General features: G+C 32.8%; 1 protein-coding gene and 1 long non-coding RNA gene across 4 annotated transcripts in view; one reads left to right on the top strand and one right to left on the bottom strand.

Annotated features, from left to right (window-relative positions):
* LOC134662201 (uncharacterized) overlaps positions 1–2,845 on the top strand; it is a 216,802-nt gene extending 213,957 nt beyond the window's left edge. Inside the window, exon 3 of the long non-coding RNA XR_010098030.1 lies at positions 2,769–2,845. This is a non-coding gene — a long non-coding RNA (uncharacterized LOC134662201). The remainder of the gene's footprint in view (positions 1–2,768) is intronic.
* LOC134661421 (atrial natriuretic peptide receptor 1) overlaps positions 1–22,117 on the bottom strand; it is a 288,858-nt gene that overhangs the window by 55,919 nt on the left and 210,822 nt on the right. For 2 of the 3 annotated variants that reach the window (XM_063517542.1, XM_063517618.1), the window contains exons 2-4: positions 9,294–10,185; positions 8,956–9,149; positions 3,370–3,583 (exon numbers count right to left, since the gene is read on the bottom strand). The exons of the other annotated variant lie outside the window; for it this stretch is intronic. In XM_063517542.1, the coding sequence (XP_063373612.1) occupies positions 3,370–3,583; positions 8,956–9,149; positions 9,294–10,140 (1,255 nt within the window). In that variant the 5' untranslated portion in view covers positions 10,141–10,185. The remainder of the gene's footprint in view (positions 1–3,369; positions 3,584–8,955; positions 9,150–9,293; positions 10,186–22,117) is intronic. 3 annotated transcript variants of the gene reach the window in all.

The raw sequence follows: 22,117 nt of genomic DNA, 5'->3' as shown, positions 1-22,117 counted from the left end.
TACTACATTATTAATATGTATTTGTACCTATTTAGGATATGTTGTTGACAAGCGGAGGCGTCGTTACACACTTATAGAATATTGTATAATAATTACTACCTACAATACATCGCTTGTGATGACGTGTTTACACTCGTTACCTACAATTAAGATACAAACTTTTGTAAAGCAAAAAAGATGTTGTTGAAAATGTAAAATATTTTTTTATCGAAAATATTTAAAACAGTATTATGATTATAGCTTCTCTTTGTACAACGGAAGAGCAAGATCCCGTTTTAACAGATTATATAGCTGGTCGTATAAAAAGTTTGGATACTGATTCCGTAAGCGGATAATTTTTTCCGTTATTCTTACTTTTATTCACACGTACGTTTTATGACGCACAAAGTCATCCGCGGTTTATAAGGCATTTATTTAGATTCCAATATCACGGCCATTGAGGTAAAAAGATTAAGTATAAGTACTTATACGTTTAAAGGTATGTAGCGATTTTAAACTGTTAAAGAACAATTTTCAGTTTAAAATAATCATCATCAATTAATATTACCTGACTTGTGTAGGTAGGTATCATGTGTGGACCATTTTATTGTGTTTTTGTTGTGATTTATTTGTGTTTAAAATGTTATTTCTTCTCATAATTACATCAATACGTAAGTACATCTTGTGAGTAATTCTGAGTACCTACTGAGAAATAACTGAGTGTGTAGTATCAATGTAGACAAAATGTCGCGTTCAGTAGGTGCGGATCAAACGAAGGTCAAAGACAGGTCTTTAAGAGCTATTGATTTGACCCCTATGTTCATGTGTAACGAAAACGAATGTGTCTCCTTACCATCAGAACAGTTTTCAGGCAAATCTATTTACATATATATCAATATTCGACTAACATTCATAACATTTAGAAATAATCAAGTTACAAAAGTTACGTTAGCACGAATCACCATGAGAGAATTCCGATACCATTATTTTTCGCTGAACACATGGGAGTCAAATTGGTATTAGCTCCTAAGGCCCTCTATCATTGATTGGCCTTCGTTTGGTGCATATTGCATGGACACCACGCGCCTTGTAAAGAAATTTCTACAAAAATAATTATGGTCTGAAAATCACTTAATATCAATAACATGAATGGACACCACGCGCCTTGTAAAGAAATTTCTACAAAAATAATTATGGTCTGAAAATCACTTAATATCAATAACATGAATGGACACCACGCGCCTTGTAAAGAAATTTCTACAAAAATAATTATGGTCTGAAAATCACTTAATATCAATAACATGAATGGACACCACGCGCCTTGCAAAGAAATTTCTACAAAAATAATTATGGCCTGAAAATCACTTAATATCAATAACATGAATTATGATAGTATATTTTTCTATACGTCTATCCTTACCTATCCATTGAATTATATACATAGTCCAACTATACTTGTTATAAGTCATACATACTTAAATTACTTAAGTATAAGCTACTTTACACATACCACATCGGCTTCGTATTGAGCGCATTACGCGTTTCTTATAAAAATATGTCAGTTAATATTGTATATCTAATTGCAGTGTGCATTTAATTCTCACTGGCACTGGCAGCCTCAGTAATAACGTTGCCATTAAATTGTAATCCGTGTTAAATGCCACTTTGTTAAATTAAACACTGCCTGAGCAAATACCCTGAACCCGACGGCCTAAGCTGATTACAGCTGTGGCCGTACCGTCAACGAGAAACATTTAACTTTCAGAATATAACTACAAGAAGGTACTACTACTATATTTGTAGTGATTTAATACTAGTTCTGTGCTTGTATTTGGGGCTTAATAGCATATTTGTTAAATGTTCATAAAAAAATATTGGTCTACTGGGATCTGAACTGTTTGTGGGTTTAATGTGAAAATCTTTTTTACAGTGATGACCGAAAATTACTACTAAATATCACATACTTATATTGATGTAATAATGTTATATTTATTTATCTAAAACATAGAAGCAACAATTTAATTCAACCGTATGAAGCGCCTTTACCCTCACAAATTAAGGGTTAAATTTATTAGCATAAGTCGCAGCACCACGCTCAGCCAGATAAACTCTATTTGTCTATGAATATATATATATATTTTTTGTAATTATTTAATACTAATTTAATACTAACTTGAAGTTTTAAAACGTTTATATTTTGAAGAGACATATACCTACATAATATACTAACAGCAGTACCAAAATGACGAGAAAAACTATTATTTTAAAAATGTTTTTTTCTGCATTTCTGTCAATAAAACAAGTGCGAGTCGGACTCGCCCATGAAGGGTTCCGTATTTAGGCGATTTATGACGTATAAAAAAAAACTACTTACTAGATCTCGTTCAAACCAATTTTCGGTGGAAGTTTACATGGTAATGTACATCATATATTTTTTTTAGTTTTATCATTCTCTTATTTTAGAAGTTACAGGGGGGGGGGACACACATTTTACCACTTTGGAAGTGTCTCTCGCGCAAACTATTCAGTTTAGAAAAAAATGATATTAGAAACCTCAATATCATTTTTGAAGACCTATCCATAGATACCCCACACGTATGGGTTTGAAGAAAAAAAAATTTTTGAGTTTCAGTTCAAAGTATGGGGAACCCCAAAAATTTATCGTTTTTTTCTATTTTTGTGTGAAAATCTTAATGCGGTTCACAGAATACATCTACTTACCAAGTTTCAACAGTATAGTTCTTATAGTTTCGGAGAAAAGTGGCTGTGACATACGGACGGACAGACAGACGGACAGACAGACAGACATGACGAATCTATAAGGGTTCCGTTTTTTGCCATTTGGCTACGGAACCCTAAAAATACGATCGTACGAATGTAAAGTGATTGTAAGAAAAAGATAAAAATAATCTTGTAATTGTAGTAAACCAGATCTAAAAATAGCAAGAGAAATAGTTCCGCAAGTGACGTGTTGGCACATTCGTTGATTAAAAGCATTAGTATTGGCTGATGTCCAATAATAATCCATCATGTATGTGTAATTTTAACTACGCTTGTTCCACGATAGTGAAACATAATCATTGTTTATTTACTTTCTCCAGTAAGGAGTATATGCCGCTCCTGTATTTAATAAATGCCGGCGTAATAATGTCAGTGCCTGTCTCTTTCAATCACAAGGTGTTAAATAGTGACGCTAATTTTATCATGTAGATAACGCTATCCATCATACGATTCATACGCCTGATGCAGTGATCTTAAGGCAACTAAAATAAAACCGCCGACAGATGCGGAAAGTTGATTTCAACACAAATCTAAAGACGCCACAAGTGAAACATTATTATTTCGGAACAAAGTTTATTTCATATCAGCTGTACGTAAATGTTTACTTACTTCTAGTGCTCAAAGACAACTTCTGCAGAAGCTGTTTTATTTTCGTCGAAGTCGTGTTGGTCTCGTCAAATGGCAGGTTCCGGATGTCTGCGCCTGACCTTTTCTGCAGTATTGCGAACACCGGACTCAGAGTAAGGAAGCACTGGCTATTTCCGTGGCCAGAGGATGGGTCGTTGTTGTGATATAACATGCCAACGCGGTGCCAGTTAAACTCCTGAAACAAGAGGATACTTATTTTAATTATGGTGTGACTAACTTTGCTGTAATAATTGAATATTAACTTGAAGTTGAAATTTGAGTGCTGTTTGTTACTTAACACTTTCAAAATTAAGGTTTTAATTCAACTTGGTAACAATTAGACGAAGTTGAAAGTGGTGGTGCAAAATTGATTTCTAAGAAAATTACTTAATAACTCTACATCAAAACTGTAAAACAAATCAGTGTAGATAATCTTAATGCATTCATAATTAACTTATAGTAAAATAATGTATAATAAAAAGTGGATAATGTCCACTAAATATAAAGCTAAATTACAACTAAGGACACAGACAATAAAGCCAATACAGACTGTCAGGAAAGCCCATTTAATTTTAAAATAGGTAACACAAAACGATATAATATTTTGTGCTTAACATAACCTGCAAACGATCTGCAAACCCGGTATAGGTCGGCTTTCGTGATTTTCTTTGTTGTCTTCAAATCTCTAAGTTACAAAATGGATAAATTAATTCAGCACTAATATTTAACAACATTGCTAAAAGATAGTTTCTATCTGTTAAAAGTAGGTTTCTAAAATGGATAAATGAAATTAAAAAGCAAGAAACGCATAGATAGACATATATCATTTATTCTCAAACATGCGTGGAAATATCGTTATTACATTACGTTCGTAATATGTAGTAGTCGGCTGCGAAACGTCTTGTTGTGCGGCCTTAAGCAAAACGCGCCGACAATGAATTTTCCTACAAATTTTCCGGCCTATATAGACTCGCAAAATGACCCTGAATGCATGTCACGCAACGCGTCGTACAATAAACTATTATGTTATTATTAATTTTTCGTTGTATTTCCAGTTTTCCACGCATTTTTGAGAAAAGCACTACCTATACATACATATACCTACATACCTCCTCCGAGGTAGTAGGTATTTGCCGGCAAATCTCCATATCCCGGGCTTTGTAGTAACTTACATAGATAGGTACTTTTGAATCTTACAAGAAAACCTACCAAATAATCGTTTCTTGAGAACCACAGTGTCATTATACAAAACCATTTGAGCTTGATATTCAAATTTTCAAAAATAAAACGTCACTATTTGGTTCTTAATTTTGTGTAGTATCACCAGTGGGGAGACACTCCTGATTTCTGAGACTTATGATTTACATAAATCTTTCATTCATTTAACTAAAAGGGTCAGGAAAGATAAGCAAACATATTAGAATAGGCCCAATTTCTACGTCGTCGCCGTGAGACGTGATGTGCCTGAATAAGGAAAACCGGAAGGCTGATAAAGATATATGCCTAATGGTCATGAAAAATTATTAAGAGTGACACATTGAAGCCATTCTTGCCTTCTACATTTATACTTTTGTGTGGCTTTCATCACAAAACCAGAATGTGGTGTTGCATTCTTTTAATTCTTTGAATGCTTGATAAGATTATTCACAAATATATATTTACAAGATTTGGCATAAATAATATAACATAGGATAGATCTTAAATTAACAGCCCGAAAGTATTATAGGTACATTAAGAAAAATTAGCTTCAAATCTTGGAATAAAACCAACGAAATCCCGATATTTTAGCATAAGTATTTTAGGAGTAACGTCCGACTACGCCTTTTAACAAAAGTTTTTAAAGTTTTCAATTTACAGGCCAATGAAAGTCAATCGTAACAATACAATGCTTAAGGTAAATTTCAAAATAAATAATATAATTAATATGACAATTCAAAAAATCTATTTTATAATTATATTTTTGTGGGCTATCCATGGAACTAGAATGGCTAAAATATTAAAGAACGCGTTTTGTTATTCAGTCATATGAAAACCACATTATTAATTTATAATATTAAACTATTTATATAAGTTGATATTGGACTTTAGGCATATAATTTTGTATGAACAGGTGCATTTCAAGAGCAAGTTAATTCAAAAACAGTCTCAAGGTTACTTGACTATTGTGATATAATATGGATGAAAATATTTACATCAAACATGACGCTTGAATAGCATAATTAACCGAGTAATTTTGTCTAAAAACGACAAGGTTATGAAAACAATTCACAATGTGACTTCTGCTAGCATGTGCGCAGTTACGGAACATTAATATTAAGAAAAACTGAGAACAAGCTAGTTAAATTTTGTAAAATTTCAAAACGTCTATCGTCTATGCTGTATTGGAGTGGCAGAGATGGAATTAGAATTTTTTCTGAAAACTGTTAATAGACCGTCTGATGATGGAATAATTAATAAAAAAAAGTGGTGGCGGTAAGTAGTCAGCCTAAACTAAAAAAAGAATATTTGACGTTTAGATATTTAAAAAATCACGACAAAATGCGACTGTAAAATATTAAACAGCAAAAATCCAATTTATCATAAAACAATTAGGCATAGTGCCCAATTGCAGTATTAAATACTTATTGTAAAACAAGTTTAGTAATGTCGGAAAACAAGCCAAAGGCAATATCAGAACCTGTGGCGAGTGGCCAAACCGATTGCCAATGCGGAGAAAATTTCCGAAATGTAAATTTGCTCTGTACGAGTAGCACTATAGATAAAAGCAGTTCCTTATTAAAAAAAACATAGGATAGTATTATAGAAAAAATCGGTCTCGTTTGTATCTTCTGTGGCATGTTAGTTAAGTCTTAAAAGTTAAGTGACATTGATAAAATTCACTCGAAAAACACTGATTTGTTTCCTTTAAGCATAGTACTATTAAAAATGTTTTTAAGTTTATAAAAAAAAAACAATCCTTGGTCTTCAGTTTACAGTATTTAATTGAAATTGTTTTTGTTTATAAATCGTTCAGTGATGAGTCTAAACCATTCAAGAATAAAAAAACTGATTTCATTTTTAAATAACAATCCAATTCCTTTGTTAACATAATAATTATTTTCTCATGGAATCCCATTTAGCTTCAATCTCAGTTCAGTGACTCTCTTCATATATTATGTGTTCGGCCGAAAATGGGTAGATGTCGTAAAACATGTTGGATCACATATTATTACGGACGACGATTCTTTGCCCTTTGGACTGTTTTCCATGGCAGCGGACTTTGTATGAAAAAAAAGCGGCCAAGTGCGAGTCGGACTCGCCCATGAAGGGTTCCGTATTTAGGGGATTTATGACGTATTAAAAAAACTACTTACTAGATCTCGTTCAAACCAATTTTCGGTGGAAGTTTGCATGGTAATGTACATCATATATTTTTTTTAGTTTTATCATTCTCTTATTTTAGAAGTTACAGGGAGGGACACACATTTTACCACTTTGGAAGTGTCTCTCGCGCAAACTATTCAGTTTAGAAAAAAAATGATATTAGAAACCTCAATATCATTTTTGAAGACCTATCCATAGATACCCCAAATGGGTTTGAGGAAAAATAATTTTTGAGTTTCAGTTCTAAGTATGGGGAACCCCCAAAATTTATTGTTTTTTTTTTTCTATTTTTGTGTGAAAATCTTAATGCGGTTTATAGAATACATCTATTTACCAAGTTTCAACAGTATAGTTCTTATAGTTTCGGAAAAAAGTGGCTGTGACATACAGACGGACAGACAGACAGACAGACATGACGAATCCATAAGGATTCCGTTTTTTGCCATTTGGCTACGGAACCCTAAAAAGGTGTTAGAAAATCATATGCATTGCGATTTTTAGAAGCTCCCACTGCAGTTACAATTTATAGTATGTTTATGTCAAAAGTCAATTTTTACCGTCGACGGAACGGTATCTAAATTTAGGATGAGAGGTCGTTTGCATATATTTGTAACTGTTCCCAATTCTCTCCAAAACGGATCATTTGTTAGCGGTTTTATTTAAATAATTTATGTAAAGATTCATTAAATCCTTTCGTTTGTCATTACAATTATATCAGGGGTTTCCAAATTTAAAATGTAGAGATATTTTGTCTACTATTAATGCTTTTGACTCATTACCATAACGTGATTCTATTGGCAGCTACTCTAATTAATAAATTATACCTATGAAAACGGTTAGCTGCGTATACAATTGTTTACAAAGCGACACTTTTTAGGGTTCCGTAGCCAAATGGCAAAAAATGGAACCCTTATGGATTCGCCATGTCTGTCTGTCTGTCTGTCTGTCCGTCCGTCCGTATGTCACAGCCACTTTTTTCCGAAACTATAAGAACTATACTGTTGAAACTTAGTAAGTAGATGTATTCTGTGAACCGAATTAAGATTTTCACACAAAAATAGAAAGAAAAAAAACAATAAATTTTGGGGGTTCCCCATACTTAGAACTGAAACTCAAAAAAATTTTTTTCATCAAACCCATACGTGTGGGGTATCTATGGATAGGTCTTCAAAAATGATATTGAGGTTTCTAATATCATTTTTTTCTAAACTGAATAGTTTGCGCGAGAGACACTTCCAAAGTGGTAAAATTTGCCCCCCCCCCTGTAACTTCTAAAATAAGAGAATGATAAAACTAAAAAAAATATATGATGTACATTACCATACAAACTTCCACCGAAAATTGGTTTGAACGAGATCTAGTAAGTAGTTTTTTTTTAATACGTCATAAATCCCCTAAATACGGAACTCTTCATGGGCGAGTCCGACTCGCACTTGGCCGCTTTTTTATATGTTAACTTGGTAGTAATTAATGAGTGACGCGCTCCGTACCATATTAAATTTACTAAGTCCGTAAAATTTAAACTCTTTTGTTTTTGTATAGTTTGGCCTCTATATACTACAATAATACATCTTTTCATAGGTAGGTATTAGAGCGTATTTGATTTATCTCAATTAAATAAAAGGTTGAAGAAATAATCAGTAAAAATGTTGCTATTAAAATAAAGGAAGTTCAACTTTAACAAAACAGATTTTAAAGTGATGGAAAGAGTAATCTATTTAATACTTCATTATGAATACCAAACCATTACTGTTCTGGAAATGTAATTTAACATTGTTCGCCAATTTGAATTCAAGTCACGTAAAACGATTGAATTTACAATATAATTCCAAAATTGTAGTGGAAAGGTATTCTAAGATTTGCATAAAAATAAGTCTTACAACATTTACACAAACAAACGAATAAATAAATAACACTTATAAAACAACATGAAAGCTTCCTATTATGTCAAAATTTTCATCTGTTGGAAAGGCACATTAAACTGGTTATTACTAATTTGAACATATTTTAGAACTACTATTTAGTGGCTAATTGATTTTATATGATGACCTTTCGCACAAATGGAAATTTATCAATACATTCACAGAAAAAAAAAGTGTTGTGATAGGTCGTCGCCCAATAAAACAAACAATAAATTAATAACTTTCTCATCTAGCAAAGAAAAATCTAAAACAATTACATAACACCAGGAGACTTTTGATTTACCTCAAAAATTTCGCTGATGGCGATACTGGCCTGAGTATAGCTGCCCATCATTCTGGTTAGCGTCATGTAGTAGCTAGATTTGTGGATGAATGAGTCGGCCATAGCCCCCGCAGTCAGCACTGGTATGCCCCAAGCCCCGGCGTATCTCGCAACGGGTGCTATTACGTACTCACACCCAGGCCCAATGAAGGCATCTGTAATATTTATTATAACTGTCTTATCTAACGTCTTTCATATACAATGCGATTCAGCTATTAATTATAATTGCAATTAAATGATTAAATGTTCAAATACAAAAAAAAGTTCAAATACAAAATGCATTATTCAATAAAACTTACCTGCAGAACCATTTACATAAAATTCGAAAGCAGCTAGTGGTCCTTCTATAGAAGAGCATCTTGTGTCTCGGTAGTCTACTAGAATCTTCCATCCTGGTAGAGGACCGTCAGGTTTCGTAACGGCGGAAATGGCGATCTCGAGAATCGGTAAAACTTTGGCCAATGAGAATTCCAGCAAGGGATTTGTTGGCAAGAGAACTCCTAATTTTAGTATTTTCTCGCTGAACTGATTCATGTCAGGTCTTAATTTAAAGTTTATTTCCTTCACATAGAAGGGGTTTGATACTAAATCATGCGGGTGGCCAATTACGTAAGTATCGTTTCCAGTGATTTTCGTATCTTCGTGTTTATGACTATAGGAATCATAACGTTTATTGACTTCTTCAGGGCTAGAGTAAGTTTCTTTGTCTTCGTCATCAGAGATCGATGCTCGTTTGTGGTGATTTTTACCATACAATTTATTCTCGTATCTATGACCATGCCAATACTTTGATGACCCCTTATTGTGCAAATACATTCCATGTATTTTCCTTTCATCTCTCAAAGCTTTATCATCAACACTTACATCACACTTAATAATAACATTCGTTATACACACATATAAAACAAGAAGACCTAACAAATTTGGTAATTCTATTTTTATTGCTTTACTTCTTGCTGTTGTTTTAATCTCGTGTGTTTGAACATCGTCCATAATTTTGTAAGGTTCTTTAATTTCATATTTCGTTTTATCTCTCTCATTTTGTTGTCTTCTTTTGAAATTAGTTCTATTTTCATGTCGTGTTTTGCTCCTCAGTGTCTTTGCACATTTGATTGGGAGTATCGCATCCACGATCTCATTTAACATTTTATTTCGTGTTTATTTCATTTTTTTTACTTCACCAACACATCACTGATAAGAGATATTATCGTTGTTTACATAAATATGATACGAATGCGATTAATATCCCTAAGATAGAATTTTAATTGATATTACATTTAATTGCAACGAATTACCATTACATTTTTGCGTTTATACATGATAAATAATACCATTACGTGTTATTAATGTTATTATATTGCCTCTCTGATACAGAAAATTTATACATTTTAAAGTTTTCGGCAATCAATTATGACGTTTAAGTGATTCAATTTTATCTTTACGTACTTAACGCAAATTTTAATTTCTTGTTTATATAAATAAAAGGCCAAAAATGTATATTAATATTATAACTACTGAATACTAAATACACCTCATTCCTTAAAGCTGTGAAAATAAAATCCAACTGTATTTTGTACAACTGTACAATGTATTTTGCTCCATACCCAAAATATGATAGATTTCCCAAAATATCGATAATATATTGTTAATGCAGATCGGTTCATCTTATTTCCAATATCTAAGAGTTTATAAATAGCAAAATCTAACTTTATGTTTTGCAAAGTCCTCTAAGATATAGAAGTAACTCGCGATAGATGCGTCTATAAATCTCACATTAATATATTACCTATTATTATTTATAATATTATGAAAAATAATAATATTATGTTCCAATCCCTACGAAGTAAATGGAAAAATAGCAATTACTGAAAAAAAGGTATTGACTATAAATAAGGATATCCTTCTACCAAACTTGGAACCAATCATCAAGGATTCTACTCACAGATCACTCGTCTTTTAATATGGGCTCCCAAATTACTTTACGCATCCAGCATAGACAATATTAAAAATGTGTTAACAAAGGAAATTCAACCTTGTTTTTCATATAATAAGGTTTAAAGGGCAGATGAGCCCATTTTTTAATTGTTGAGTGAATTTGAAATTCTGACCAAAAACTTCAAATTACAATTGGGTGGGGCATTCTTTGTCGAGTCATGTTAGATTACTTTGCCGATCGAGCATCTATGATCGAGTATGATAATTTTGTTACACATTTTCATTACCGCTATATGAACACAAAAAACACAACATTAATTTGCATATCAGTTCTCAGGATATTATGGGAAACATGAAACACGCTTAACATATTTTATGAATGCGTTAATGTTAAAAACGTAATAACATAATGTTTATTGGTTAACTGCATGTGATGTAAATATATTAGTTTACCCATGCAGTGTGGCCAACTAAATGATCTTTGATCTGCGTTAACTTGTAAAATACAGAGATGTAATAAAAGCAAGCAAGCAATAAGCTTAAGACCATGTGTTATTTTAATGGCTCACGAGGACAGTTAACGGGATGTGATGAATTAATATCAATGTGTCTACTATTTTATTTGACGTTTTATATTACTCATACATATTTTATAATCTTCCTCCGCCTCGCCCCGTGACTTCGTATGAAATTCGCTTTAACTCCTCCAACCCCCATTTTCAACCCTTAGCAGGTGAATAACATTTGGAGAAAATATGTCTCAAATTATAAGGTCCTTTATTCAACAGTTTAGACTGCGTTTTCTGCCAGTACCTAAGTAACATAATTGTTTTACATAATTATATACATACTCGTTAATCATATCTTTAAGTACCTAATGTACCTACCTATATTTCTTTTACGCATTACAATTACGCAACATATTGATCAAAACCTCTTTTTTGGCGACTAATAAAATTGTAATTAGTTCGATTGGCTAAATTACGACTATTACGAGTAATTATTACATTCAATATGGTTTAAAAAAAATCTTTTAGTATGATGTGTTTTACAGGTGAATCACCTTGCTAAGCTAAATTATGCGGTTGCATACGCTTAGTGTGTTGGCAACCAGATAACGTTATTTCTGTTTATAAATTCACGTAATGCACCCATATAAAGCGCTCAATGATTCAGGCATCTAAATAAAAATGTATTGGAAACAAGAGCGTAAACAAGGACTGCAACCAGTAAGTGTTAAGTTTCCTGCAGCTCTTTAATACTCAATAGTAAAATGTACGATGTGGAAATAGAAATAAAGTTCAGTTTTGGGATTGAAAAAGAAACGGGAAGCTATCGATTGGAAAGTTAGTACTCATAGAGTGTTGGTCTTTCAGTTCGCTCAGTGTAGTTTGAGTACTTTGAGTTGGTTGCAATATTAAAGAAATAAAGCACAATGTTTTTGAACACACTTTCCTTCTTATTCATTTAAATTGATAAAAAGATTTATTTTTATTTTTTATAAAGTGATATGATAAACCGGCGGGACGGGTGAATGAATTATTTCAAGACTATATAATTCATTCATTGTTTCATTCAACATGCTTATTTGATTTTAAGAAGCCTAAAACACAATATAATTAAAACGTGATTATTGTAATATAATGATCAATCTTTTTTTTTTTCACTTGTATTTTCTGTAGCTTCATCAACTTCGGGCATGCTACGTTTCATTCATCTTCCTATGGGGACAATTGACAAAAGGGTCTTACTAAATCGGAATTTTGAATCATCAAATATTTTGTGCATGGTATTTAAGGCAAAAAATAACGTATAACTTTTTAGGTAAGTAAGTCTACAATTTAAATCTAATTATTTAAGTATCCGATCCCATCAAAAACATTACATATAAAAAGGTGCAAGTCTCGCAACGCTTCTACTACAAAAAAGTTTTGAAATGTAATGTGAAACCAAGTCGGTTACCTATTTTAATCAGTGCCAGGGGGTGTTAAAACTGTATCGAATATATATCTTTAATTTGTAATACGTATAATGACTTGGCCATCGCATGGCTGCATAATGACATAAGGATCATCGTCACCCATTAAAAATATTTCTAATTGAACATAACGCTAGCGCTAATTGCAGTTCGAGCATTACTTACACATATTTACGAGCACGGTACGAGTAAAGCATTATGTGCGATTGCCAAGGTAGGGGCAGATATATACAGTACATATTCTTTTTATTATAAGAATAAGAATAAGAATAAGAATTCGTTTATTCATGGCAAACTAAACTACATTCAATACAAACGTATTACAAAAAGTATATTTTAAACAACAGAAATTATAGTTTGCCACGAACATGCCATTATCATTGATCCATGGGGTCGTTTAGGTCGTTAATAATATAGCAAATACATTTTGACACCAACATGGAAGGTGAGGTGACAATAAACAACACTGCGCTAAGCTAAAACAATGTATCTTCATATGACCTTCGAGATACAAGTCACTGCTATTTAAGAATATAATCATGGCCAACCCCGCTAATGCATCACAATATCCAATTATCAGTCCTTAAATAGCATTCATCATCATTATATTTGGAGTCATTCCATTATGATCATTCCAGGGTCATTCCAAGAAGATCATTATATTTGGAGTCCTCCTATGATCCTATTTTGACATTTCCGGCGTACGTTTTGCGACCGTAGTCCAATAATTCGATGATTTAGTTTCAATGTCCTACTCTTATTTATAGCTCATTGTTTGTTTTTTGTCCTTTGTCCTTTCGATATTTATTTATAACCACATTTTATTTTGCTTACTACTAACTACGACTAACAAAATGTATTAATCAAACGATAACATTACCCTATACATATTACGATAATAATTATATTCCTAACATTCATATAATTTGCATACGCAGAACTAGAATTTAATAATTGACAAGAGATGACTGTACTTGACCAGAATTAAAACTAAAATAACATTGTTTAATATTCAGACTAAGTGTTAAATAAACGTCTTAAATACCTTTATTAAATTCCAATAATAAATTTATTCCTGGTTCAATACTTTGCAAGTCCTAATCTTCATACGCCCGCTTCAGTCGCCCATTGATACAATATTTTTATAAGTATATTGAGTTAAACGCGAAGTACTTAAATTATACGTACGTACCGAAATCAGTTCGTGGATAGAAATCTATTTTCGTCACAATTATGCACATAATTTGGACCGCGGATCGCTCGACACTGAATGTCGTTACGGTTGTTAGAATCGAGTGATCCGAACGTGCATGGAAACTGACAACATGTGTATCAATAGTGTACCATTAGATACCAATATACGATTCAATGGAATCTACTGCCGATTATATGCTTAGTTATATTATTCCATTATTTTTGCCAGGTTGAGCAGGTTCACATCATTGCACAGCTACTTTTATGGTGCATACGATGGTGGAGGGTAGAATAAGTTTTCTGCCAACAAACTGATTTATATATTGAGGTATAACCTGCCCTAATGTTTATACTTAAAATATATGATATTGCAAAATAAGTGGTCTGGAAAAACACTGCTAAAAGTTTTTTTATTGTTTATCCAGTTTATTGTTGCAGCGCGTTAGGGTACCTATTTCATATTTATGTTTTTGTATTCTTGAGACATACTATAGATTCTAGAAATAATATACCATCGTGAAAAAAATAATGATTAACCAGAGTTTGTGTTTGAAATGTTTTGGATGTAGTTTCTCACTTTTTATATTGACATACACTCTAACAACATAAATATGTATGTAGATATATATATAGAATACTCTCTATTGGCACACCTCAGTAAAAAAATACAAAAGAAAAGAAACAATACAAGTAATGTTTTGTTGACGTTAATTTTGTTTGCATACAAGCCATGTGTAATTATGCTCATGTGTAGGTAAATAATCTGGTCCGCAAAAACAGTAAGTAACTTTTTGTCGTATCGTTTTGGTAGCGTACCGTACACCATGACTACCATGAGTCAGGTCGTGACTTCATGCGCCTCCGCGTCTAAAAATAGCTTACCTTCAAACTTCGGGTATTTTTATAACAAGTTTTTGGCTGCTGCTTAGACCTCATTGTGCAAAGATACATGCATGTTGCTACGTTAGTCATAATACATTAAAATACTAACCGATTAAATTAAAATGGTTTTCTAACGTTGTATTCTTTAATGGATATCTATATTTAGTTTAGTATATTTTTGACCGATGCATAGTCCTATTTCATTCGTTATTAGTGCCATCGCTTAGCTAAATAAGTGACAGCGAGACGTTAATTAGATTGTATCTTAATGGGAGTGTTTGTCGTGCAACTCGTGCATTAATTTTAATGTTCAAACGATTGTAAATACCTACAAAGTTTCATAAAACTAACAACACAGTGATAATGTCATGTTTATCCAATGTGAGTTTATTGCTATTTATAATTGAAATTGAATTATATCATAAAAAATTTACTGCAACATTCTACAAAATAACTTGCATCCGTCTACGGAAATATAAACTATTTTAAGTTTCAATATACGTTCAAAATGGAAGCGTATTGCAAGTCGTAAATCTGTCATAGTATAGTAAAACACATTACTAGAGCCTGGAGTCAATATATCTCAAGGTACTCGCACACATTTGGTTTTATTAGCTGAGTAAGCTGGGCAAGAACACGTGTTTATCTAATACCAATACATGAAACTATGTTTCGAGAATTCAGCTTCGGGGACGCATTATTTGGACCACGGGAAGTATTTTCGACGGCCCCTTTGCGCTGCGTTCGTCACAATTAAAACAAGAATGAATCCGATTCTTATTTTAAAAACATAAGTTGTTTTGTTTTTGTTAAGATACGAGTTTGATACGACTCGCATCAAGTGCATTAATTGTATGAAATAATCGCAATTACTGCTAATGCTACTTTGTTTTCTACTGCTGCCAATAAAAGTAGGTATTTAACTCGAAATTGACATTTCGAATAATTTAGATCATAGATAAGTTTTATTTGCGACGCTATAATTAAACGCTTTAAAAATTAACTGTTTAATCAATTGAGTAATTAAACGAGATTTTTTTAGATACTTATCATGAATTGCTTTTCGCAAATTCTGCGAAATCGCTTAAAAAGTTTCAGTTTCAAACTCATTCACTTCTTAAGAACCTTTTTAATGAATTATTTTGCCGTTTCACAAAGTCTAAGTAGCAAAACAGTGCTGAAGTTATTAAGTTGGAAGTTTTAAAAGCCTTTATCCTTTTAATTACTTCCATCGATTTTTATAAAGTCCAGTTTTATAATTTTTTTACGTTAACATAGACTTTATGTTGAATTGTTTAAAGTCGAAAAGAAAATATGACCTAATACATTTTATTCCTTGCTTTCTAGGTAGGTATAATGCAGAAGATAGTTGAAAATATTATATTTAACTGAATTTGCATAAGTTATTGTCACTAAGTCTGTCATTCAGAACACTTAAAACACGAAAAATATAAATATGCAGAATTCAATGTGAAACCAGTTTTACTAAAATATATTTATTTTATGATACCAGTTAAGCAGCAGGTTCTTAATATTATTATAAAATATCCGTTTGATAACCGTTTTTGTTTTGAGTACCTAAAAAAATGTTTTAGGCGGATTTTTTTGTATTGTGTATTGATTGAAACATAAATGTTTTTTCTAGTCTATAGGTAACTCTGGTCTGGTATGTTGGGAGTATCTACTTTTTTTTTGCCCGCCAATAATAGTATTAGAAGAAATGTTACATAGTATGTTTTATTAATATGCTAAGATGACATTATGGAAAGGACTTATAACTGCCACCAAATGTAGGTTTTATGACCAGAGTTTTAAGCGACCCAGGCGACCGTAACCAATAACCATGCCAACGGCTGGCAAGAAAAAGTTTATTCACCTTATTGCAAAAATGTTTTTATAAATATGTAACCGTACGAGCGTCATACATACATATTTGATAGTCAATTTTGCTGTAACTTTTAGTATATTTGTGATTGTTTTATAAAGGCTAGACAGGCGTGTAAAATATTCTGTAATAATTGCCAGTGTTAGCCGAAACGTTAATGCAATTGAAAATGTTGGCCATTAACCATTATAAATTGAACCTTAAACCGTAACGGACGATTACAGTTTACGGTTCAATTTATAATGGTAAATGGCCAACATTTTCAATTGCATTAACGTTTCGGCCAACACTGATAATTGCTATAATATGAATTGTGTTGAGACAAATAAATGCAAGGTGATCCCCATGGTAAACGCGAAAACTTATCCCATACGTGAGGGTTCGAAGGTTACGGGATTTGTTCTATATACAAAATATTTTCTTGTTTATTTACCTATATTACTATTTGTTGAGTGATGAGCAGAAAAGTAATACCCTGATTTTTTTTTTCAGGATTTGCTAAAATAGCCTAATACCATTTTACTGCTTTTTCCACGTCTTCATGTTTATAAAAGTTGCATCCTCAGCTGATAGGAGAGCGGGGGGCTTGTTGTAACAGTTTTAGGAAAAAGGCCTGTATTGTCTAAAATATGTATAATTTTATAATTCTGAGTATGAGGGTTTGTAAAGTATTTATTAGACCTCAGTGTGCAAAGATACATGCATGTTGCTATGTTAGTCATAATAAATCAAAATACTAACCGATTAAATTGAAATGGTTTTATAACGTTGTATTCTTAAATGGATATCTATATTTAGTTAAGTATATTTTTGACCGATGCTTAGTCCTGTTTCATTTAGAATGCAATGAAATAAGTATAAAGCATACAAAAAAACGTGTAAAAGAATAACAATGTAAATGACAATTATTGAACTACTAATACTATTTAATAATACGTTCGCTACGGCGAAAACGATTGGCATCTTGGCTAGGCCATCTGGTCGAAAATGAATTCGTTATTAGTGCCATCGCTTAGCTAAATAAGTGACAGGGAGACGTTAATTAGATTGTATCTTAATGTGAGTGTTCGTCGTGCATTAATTTTAATGTTCAAACGATTGTAAATACAAAGTTTCATAAAACTAACAACACAGTGATTATGTCATGAAATGTTATACATAGTATGTTTTATTAATATGCTAAGTAGGTACATGACATTATGGAAAGGACTTATAACTGCCATCAAATGTAGGTTTTATGACCAGAGTTTTAAGCGACCCAGGCGACCGCAACCAATAACCATGCCAACGACTGGCAAGAAAAAGTTTATTCACCCTATTGCAAAAATGTTTTTATAAATATGTGACTGTACGGGCGTCATACATACATATTTGATAGTCAATTTTGCTGTAACTTTTAGTATATTTATGATTGTTTTATAAAAGCTAGACGGCGTGTAAAATATTCTGTAAAAATTTCTATAAATAAATGCGTACGAGAATTTGAATTGTGTTCAGACAAATAAATACAAGGTGATCCCCATGGTAAACGCGAAAACTTATCCCATACGTGAGGGTTCGAAGATTACGGGATTTGTTCTATATTCAAAATATTTTCTTGTTTATTTACCTATCTTACTATTTGTTCAGTGTTGAACAGAAAAGTTTTTTTTTAAGGATTTGATAAAATAGCTTAAGTATGTATTTACATTTTACTGTTTTTCCACGTCTTCATGATTATAAAAGTTGCATCCTCAGCTGATACTTCGAATAGGGTCTGGTTTCTCGTCCAATTTGCAATTATTTATATATTAAGTACTTTATATATTATAATAATATGATACAATGACATTTATTTTGTTACGTAGCCAAGGGTTTATTTCAAAAGTAATTAATTGTTTCATATATACTTATAGACAGTCACAAGTTTGTTTGCTCTTCGAAACGAAGAAACTGTGTAGAGTAAAGTAAATAAAGAATGAAAGAATTCTAGAACGCGGATATTGGCCAGAAGCAATATCGTGTCTGACCCCTTATAAAACACTCATGTTTTAAAACTAAGCAATAAAATATCAACTATAACGATTTTCCTTGTAGGCAAACCACAAGCATAAAAATTGAAGTAACATTTACTCGTAGCTTCCTTACTATACAAACTACTACTACTACTTATAAATAAGTCAAAGTCGTTTTTTATCACCTACTCGATTAAAGCTAAATGAAAGAGCTGTTTTAAGTTAACAGTTAACTTGATTTAAAAACTTGATCATCCTTCTTTTTGAAAATCTAACCTAGAAAATTTAACAAGGTCATCCGGGTCAGGCGTGTCTCACTCCGCGATTTCGTCGCTTTGCTACAGGTAGCTAAAAGTACATCCGTTCGGCCCCAATTTTGGGGAAAGCCATAAGCCGCGCGTGGCGCTGTCGCCACCTAGCTAGCGGCCATATCTGTGCTGATCGTAACAGACGCGTTTTGTTAGAGAGTGCATGAGTCTTCCGTACTTAGTACTATTATTTATTCTGTGTCCGGGTCACGAAAACAATTTTTAGAGTCCATCTAATCTAACTTTTCACCGATTTGAACAGAACAAAGTGAGGGAGTGTCATGATAAAAGATAAAACTAATTAATGTATTTTATCACCATAGTCGTCGTTAGATAGTACATGGAAAAGTTTTTCCAGTATCTGGATAATGCGTTCAATTACGAGTGTAATGTCATTAATGATACATAATGATGTTAATCCCACATTATCTAAGTTACTGACATCGTGATCTAAACATAATTATAAGCTCTATAAAAATAAATGACCGTTGTAGCGCGTGCAAAGATCATTCTGCAGAAGGCCTACTGCGAAGCACTTTCGACGTGTTGCGTCTCTGTCGCACTTGTAAATTCGTACGTAAGTGTGACAGGAGAGGCAACACGTCGAACGCGGTAGGCCCTCAGATTGCCGTCCAGTGCTGAAATCCGAAAGTAACTCTCTTCACGCTTAAACCACTTAACTAATTTAGATGAAATTTGGTACGGAGATACGCAAACGAAGTTGCATGCAAAAAACAGTTTTACTCATTGGACTCGGTTGGTTAGTTTTTTCACTTGGTTTTGATGTATTCCCTCTAATTTCACATGTTTGAGACGTTCATTATTATATTTAGACGTTCAAAATATCAAACGAAGGGTCGGTTATTATCCAGTAAATTGTTATTTTCAACAAGTAAGTAATAAGACATTTTAATAATCTTGATTTCTTACACTAATTACCTCTTGACAATTAAATGAGAAATAATATCTTATATCTTATCTTATACCTTTAAACGAGCAATTCTTGTTTATTTATTTATTTATTTATATGTATATATATTTCGGTGATCTCGGAAACGGCTCTAACGATTTTGATGAAATTTGCTATATGGGGGTTTTGGGGGGCGAAAAATCGATCTAGCTATGTCTTGTCTCTGGGAAAACGCGCATTTTCGAGTTTTTATATGTTTTCCGAGCTTTGCTCGGTCTCCCAGATATTATAATTAAAATTAATATATGTAGGTATTAATATTATTAAAAAAGAGCTCTAGGTTATCTCTTGGTCAATATCAAAAACCATGGCTGTAAATAAACACCGCATGGCATTCTAACATCCAAAACTCTATCCAAGCTACAATTATACTAACTTCCATAAAACTGTCCGCAATATCTAAAAGCCAGGCACAAGCGACGTGTGTTGCGCAGATACCAAAATAATACTTTTTAGCGGAAGGTATATGTGACGCTATCTATGAAAAGGGACCTTATTGTCGATGGCGCTTACGCCATTATTAACGATACTCCGATATAAATACAATGCCGCGCGACGCTGTGCGGCGTAAGCGCCATCGACAATAAGACTACGCATGCGTGTAACAAACCTCGAGGTTACGTCACACCGGTTTGCCAAAAATCTCATAATGTCCGAGCTCGCTGGACCAATGAGAATGCAGCAAGCCAGTTTATTAGAGTTGCCATTCTCACGGCTGCCGCTTTATCGTAATTGTTTTGGGTCTGTACCGGACCGCTTTTATAGGACTACTTCACTATTTTTTTTTGGTTTAGGTAACATTCGTGGTAAAACTAACCTGTCTGAAAAGTGCATTAGGGGTCTAACGCAAATTTTATTAAATTACCTTTATTTATCGACGTTTCGACACGGGTTTCACTGGTCATGCTTGCAGCTAACTGATGTCCCAGCAAAATGTCAAAACAGAGATTTGTGCAACTACCCGACGAAAAGTGTATGAAAAAGTCAAAGTCAAAGTGTATAAATAATGTGAGTTAATATGTGTTCAATTCGCGAAGGTTTTAAATATTATATTGCATTAGGGGTGTTTAGGGGTGCTAGCTAGTGTGATGAGCTACGAATGTATAATAATGTGATTGTACTCGTATTTAAATTAGAGTATTACAAATTAAAAGTACAAATATGGCATATTAGATCAGATTGCATTTAGCATTTTTCCAAAACTTTACGATAAGAGAAATATCAAATATGGAGATCTTAAAAAATAAGTTGTTAGGTGAAAACTTGGTATCTAATGACAAAGTATAGGTATGCATAAAAGAAATGGTATACTTAGATAGTGTTAAATGTACCAGTGGACGTGATTATGATAATGTTCTACCATAAAAGGGTTTAGTGAAGCCGAATAATTTCATTTTTTCCCCGCCGTAGCAATTTTCCTCTCTAACAGTTTCACTACAATCCCAATCCCAACTTAGGCAAACTTTGCCGACAGCTGTTGCCGGGTTGGTACGAGACAAAAGTTTTGGCACAAAACAGAAAGCTTCCATAGTTTGACTGGAACAACATCTAAGATTTACAACAACAAAAACAAAGCCATCACTGTTTTATATCCATTCCTTTTACCTTCCAATTATACGATACCAATTAGACAAATACCTATTCAAATAAAAACTTGGTAGGTATTTAAAAAAGGGTTTAATCTAATGAAATTCTAAGAACAATATTTTTGCAGTTGCATGTGTGATTTGTCAAATGTTTAGAAATGACCTTCCGTCTTCATCATTCGGTCACGCAGCAGAAATGACACGGTATGATCATATGATTATCAAAAACTTGCGAAATCAACAAAACTCGCGCACGTCATGGGTCGCAAGGTTTATAATTACCTCCCAAGCGAAATAATTGCTGCTCCTAGTGCGTCAGTATTTAGAATAAAATTGAAAAACTGGCTTGTCGAGCAGGCCTTCTATAATCATAACGAGCTATTTTGCTTTA

This window comes from Cydia amplana, chromosome 1 (assembly GCF_948474715.1).
Source record: "Cydia amplana chromosome 1, ilCydAmpl1.1, whole genome shotgun sequence".
In the NCBI taxonomy this organism is placed as follows: Eukaryota; Metazoa; Arthropoda; class Insecta; order Lepidoptera; family Tortricidae; genus Cydia; species Cydia amplana.
The sequence above is the reverse complement of the archived record's forward strand: the minus strand, read 5'-3'. Positions and strand labels throughout refer to the sequence as shown.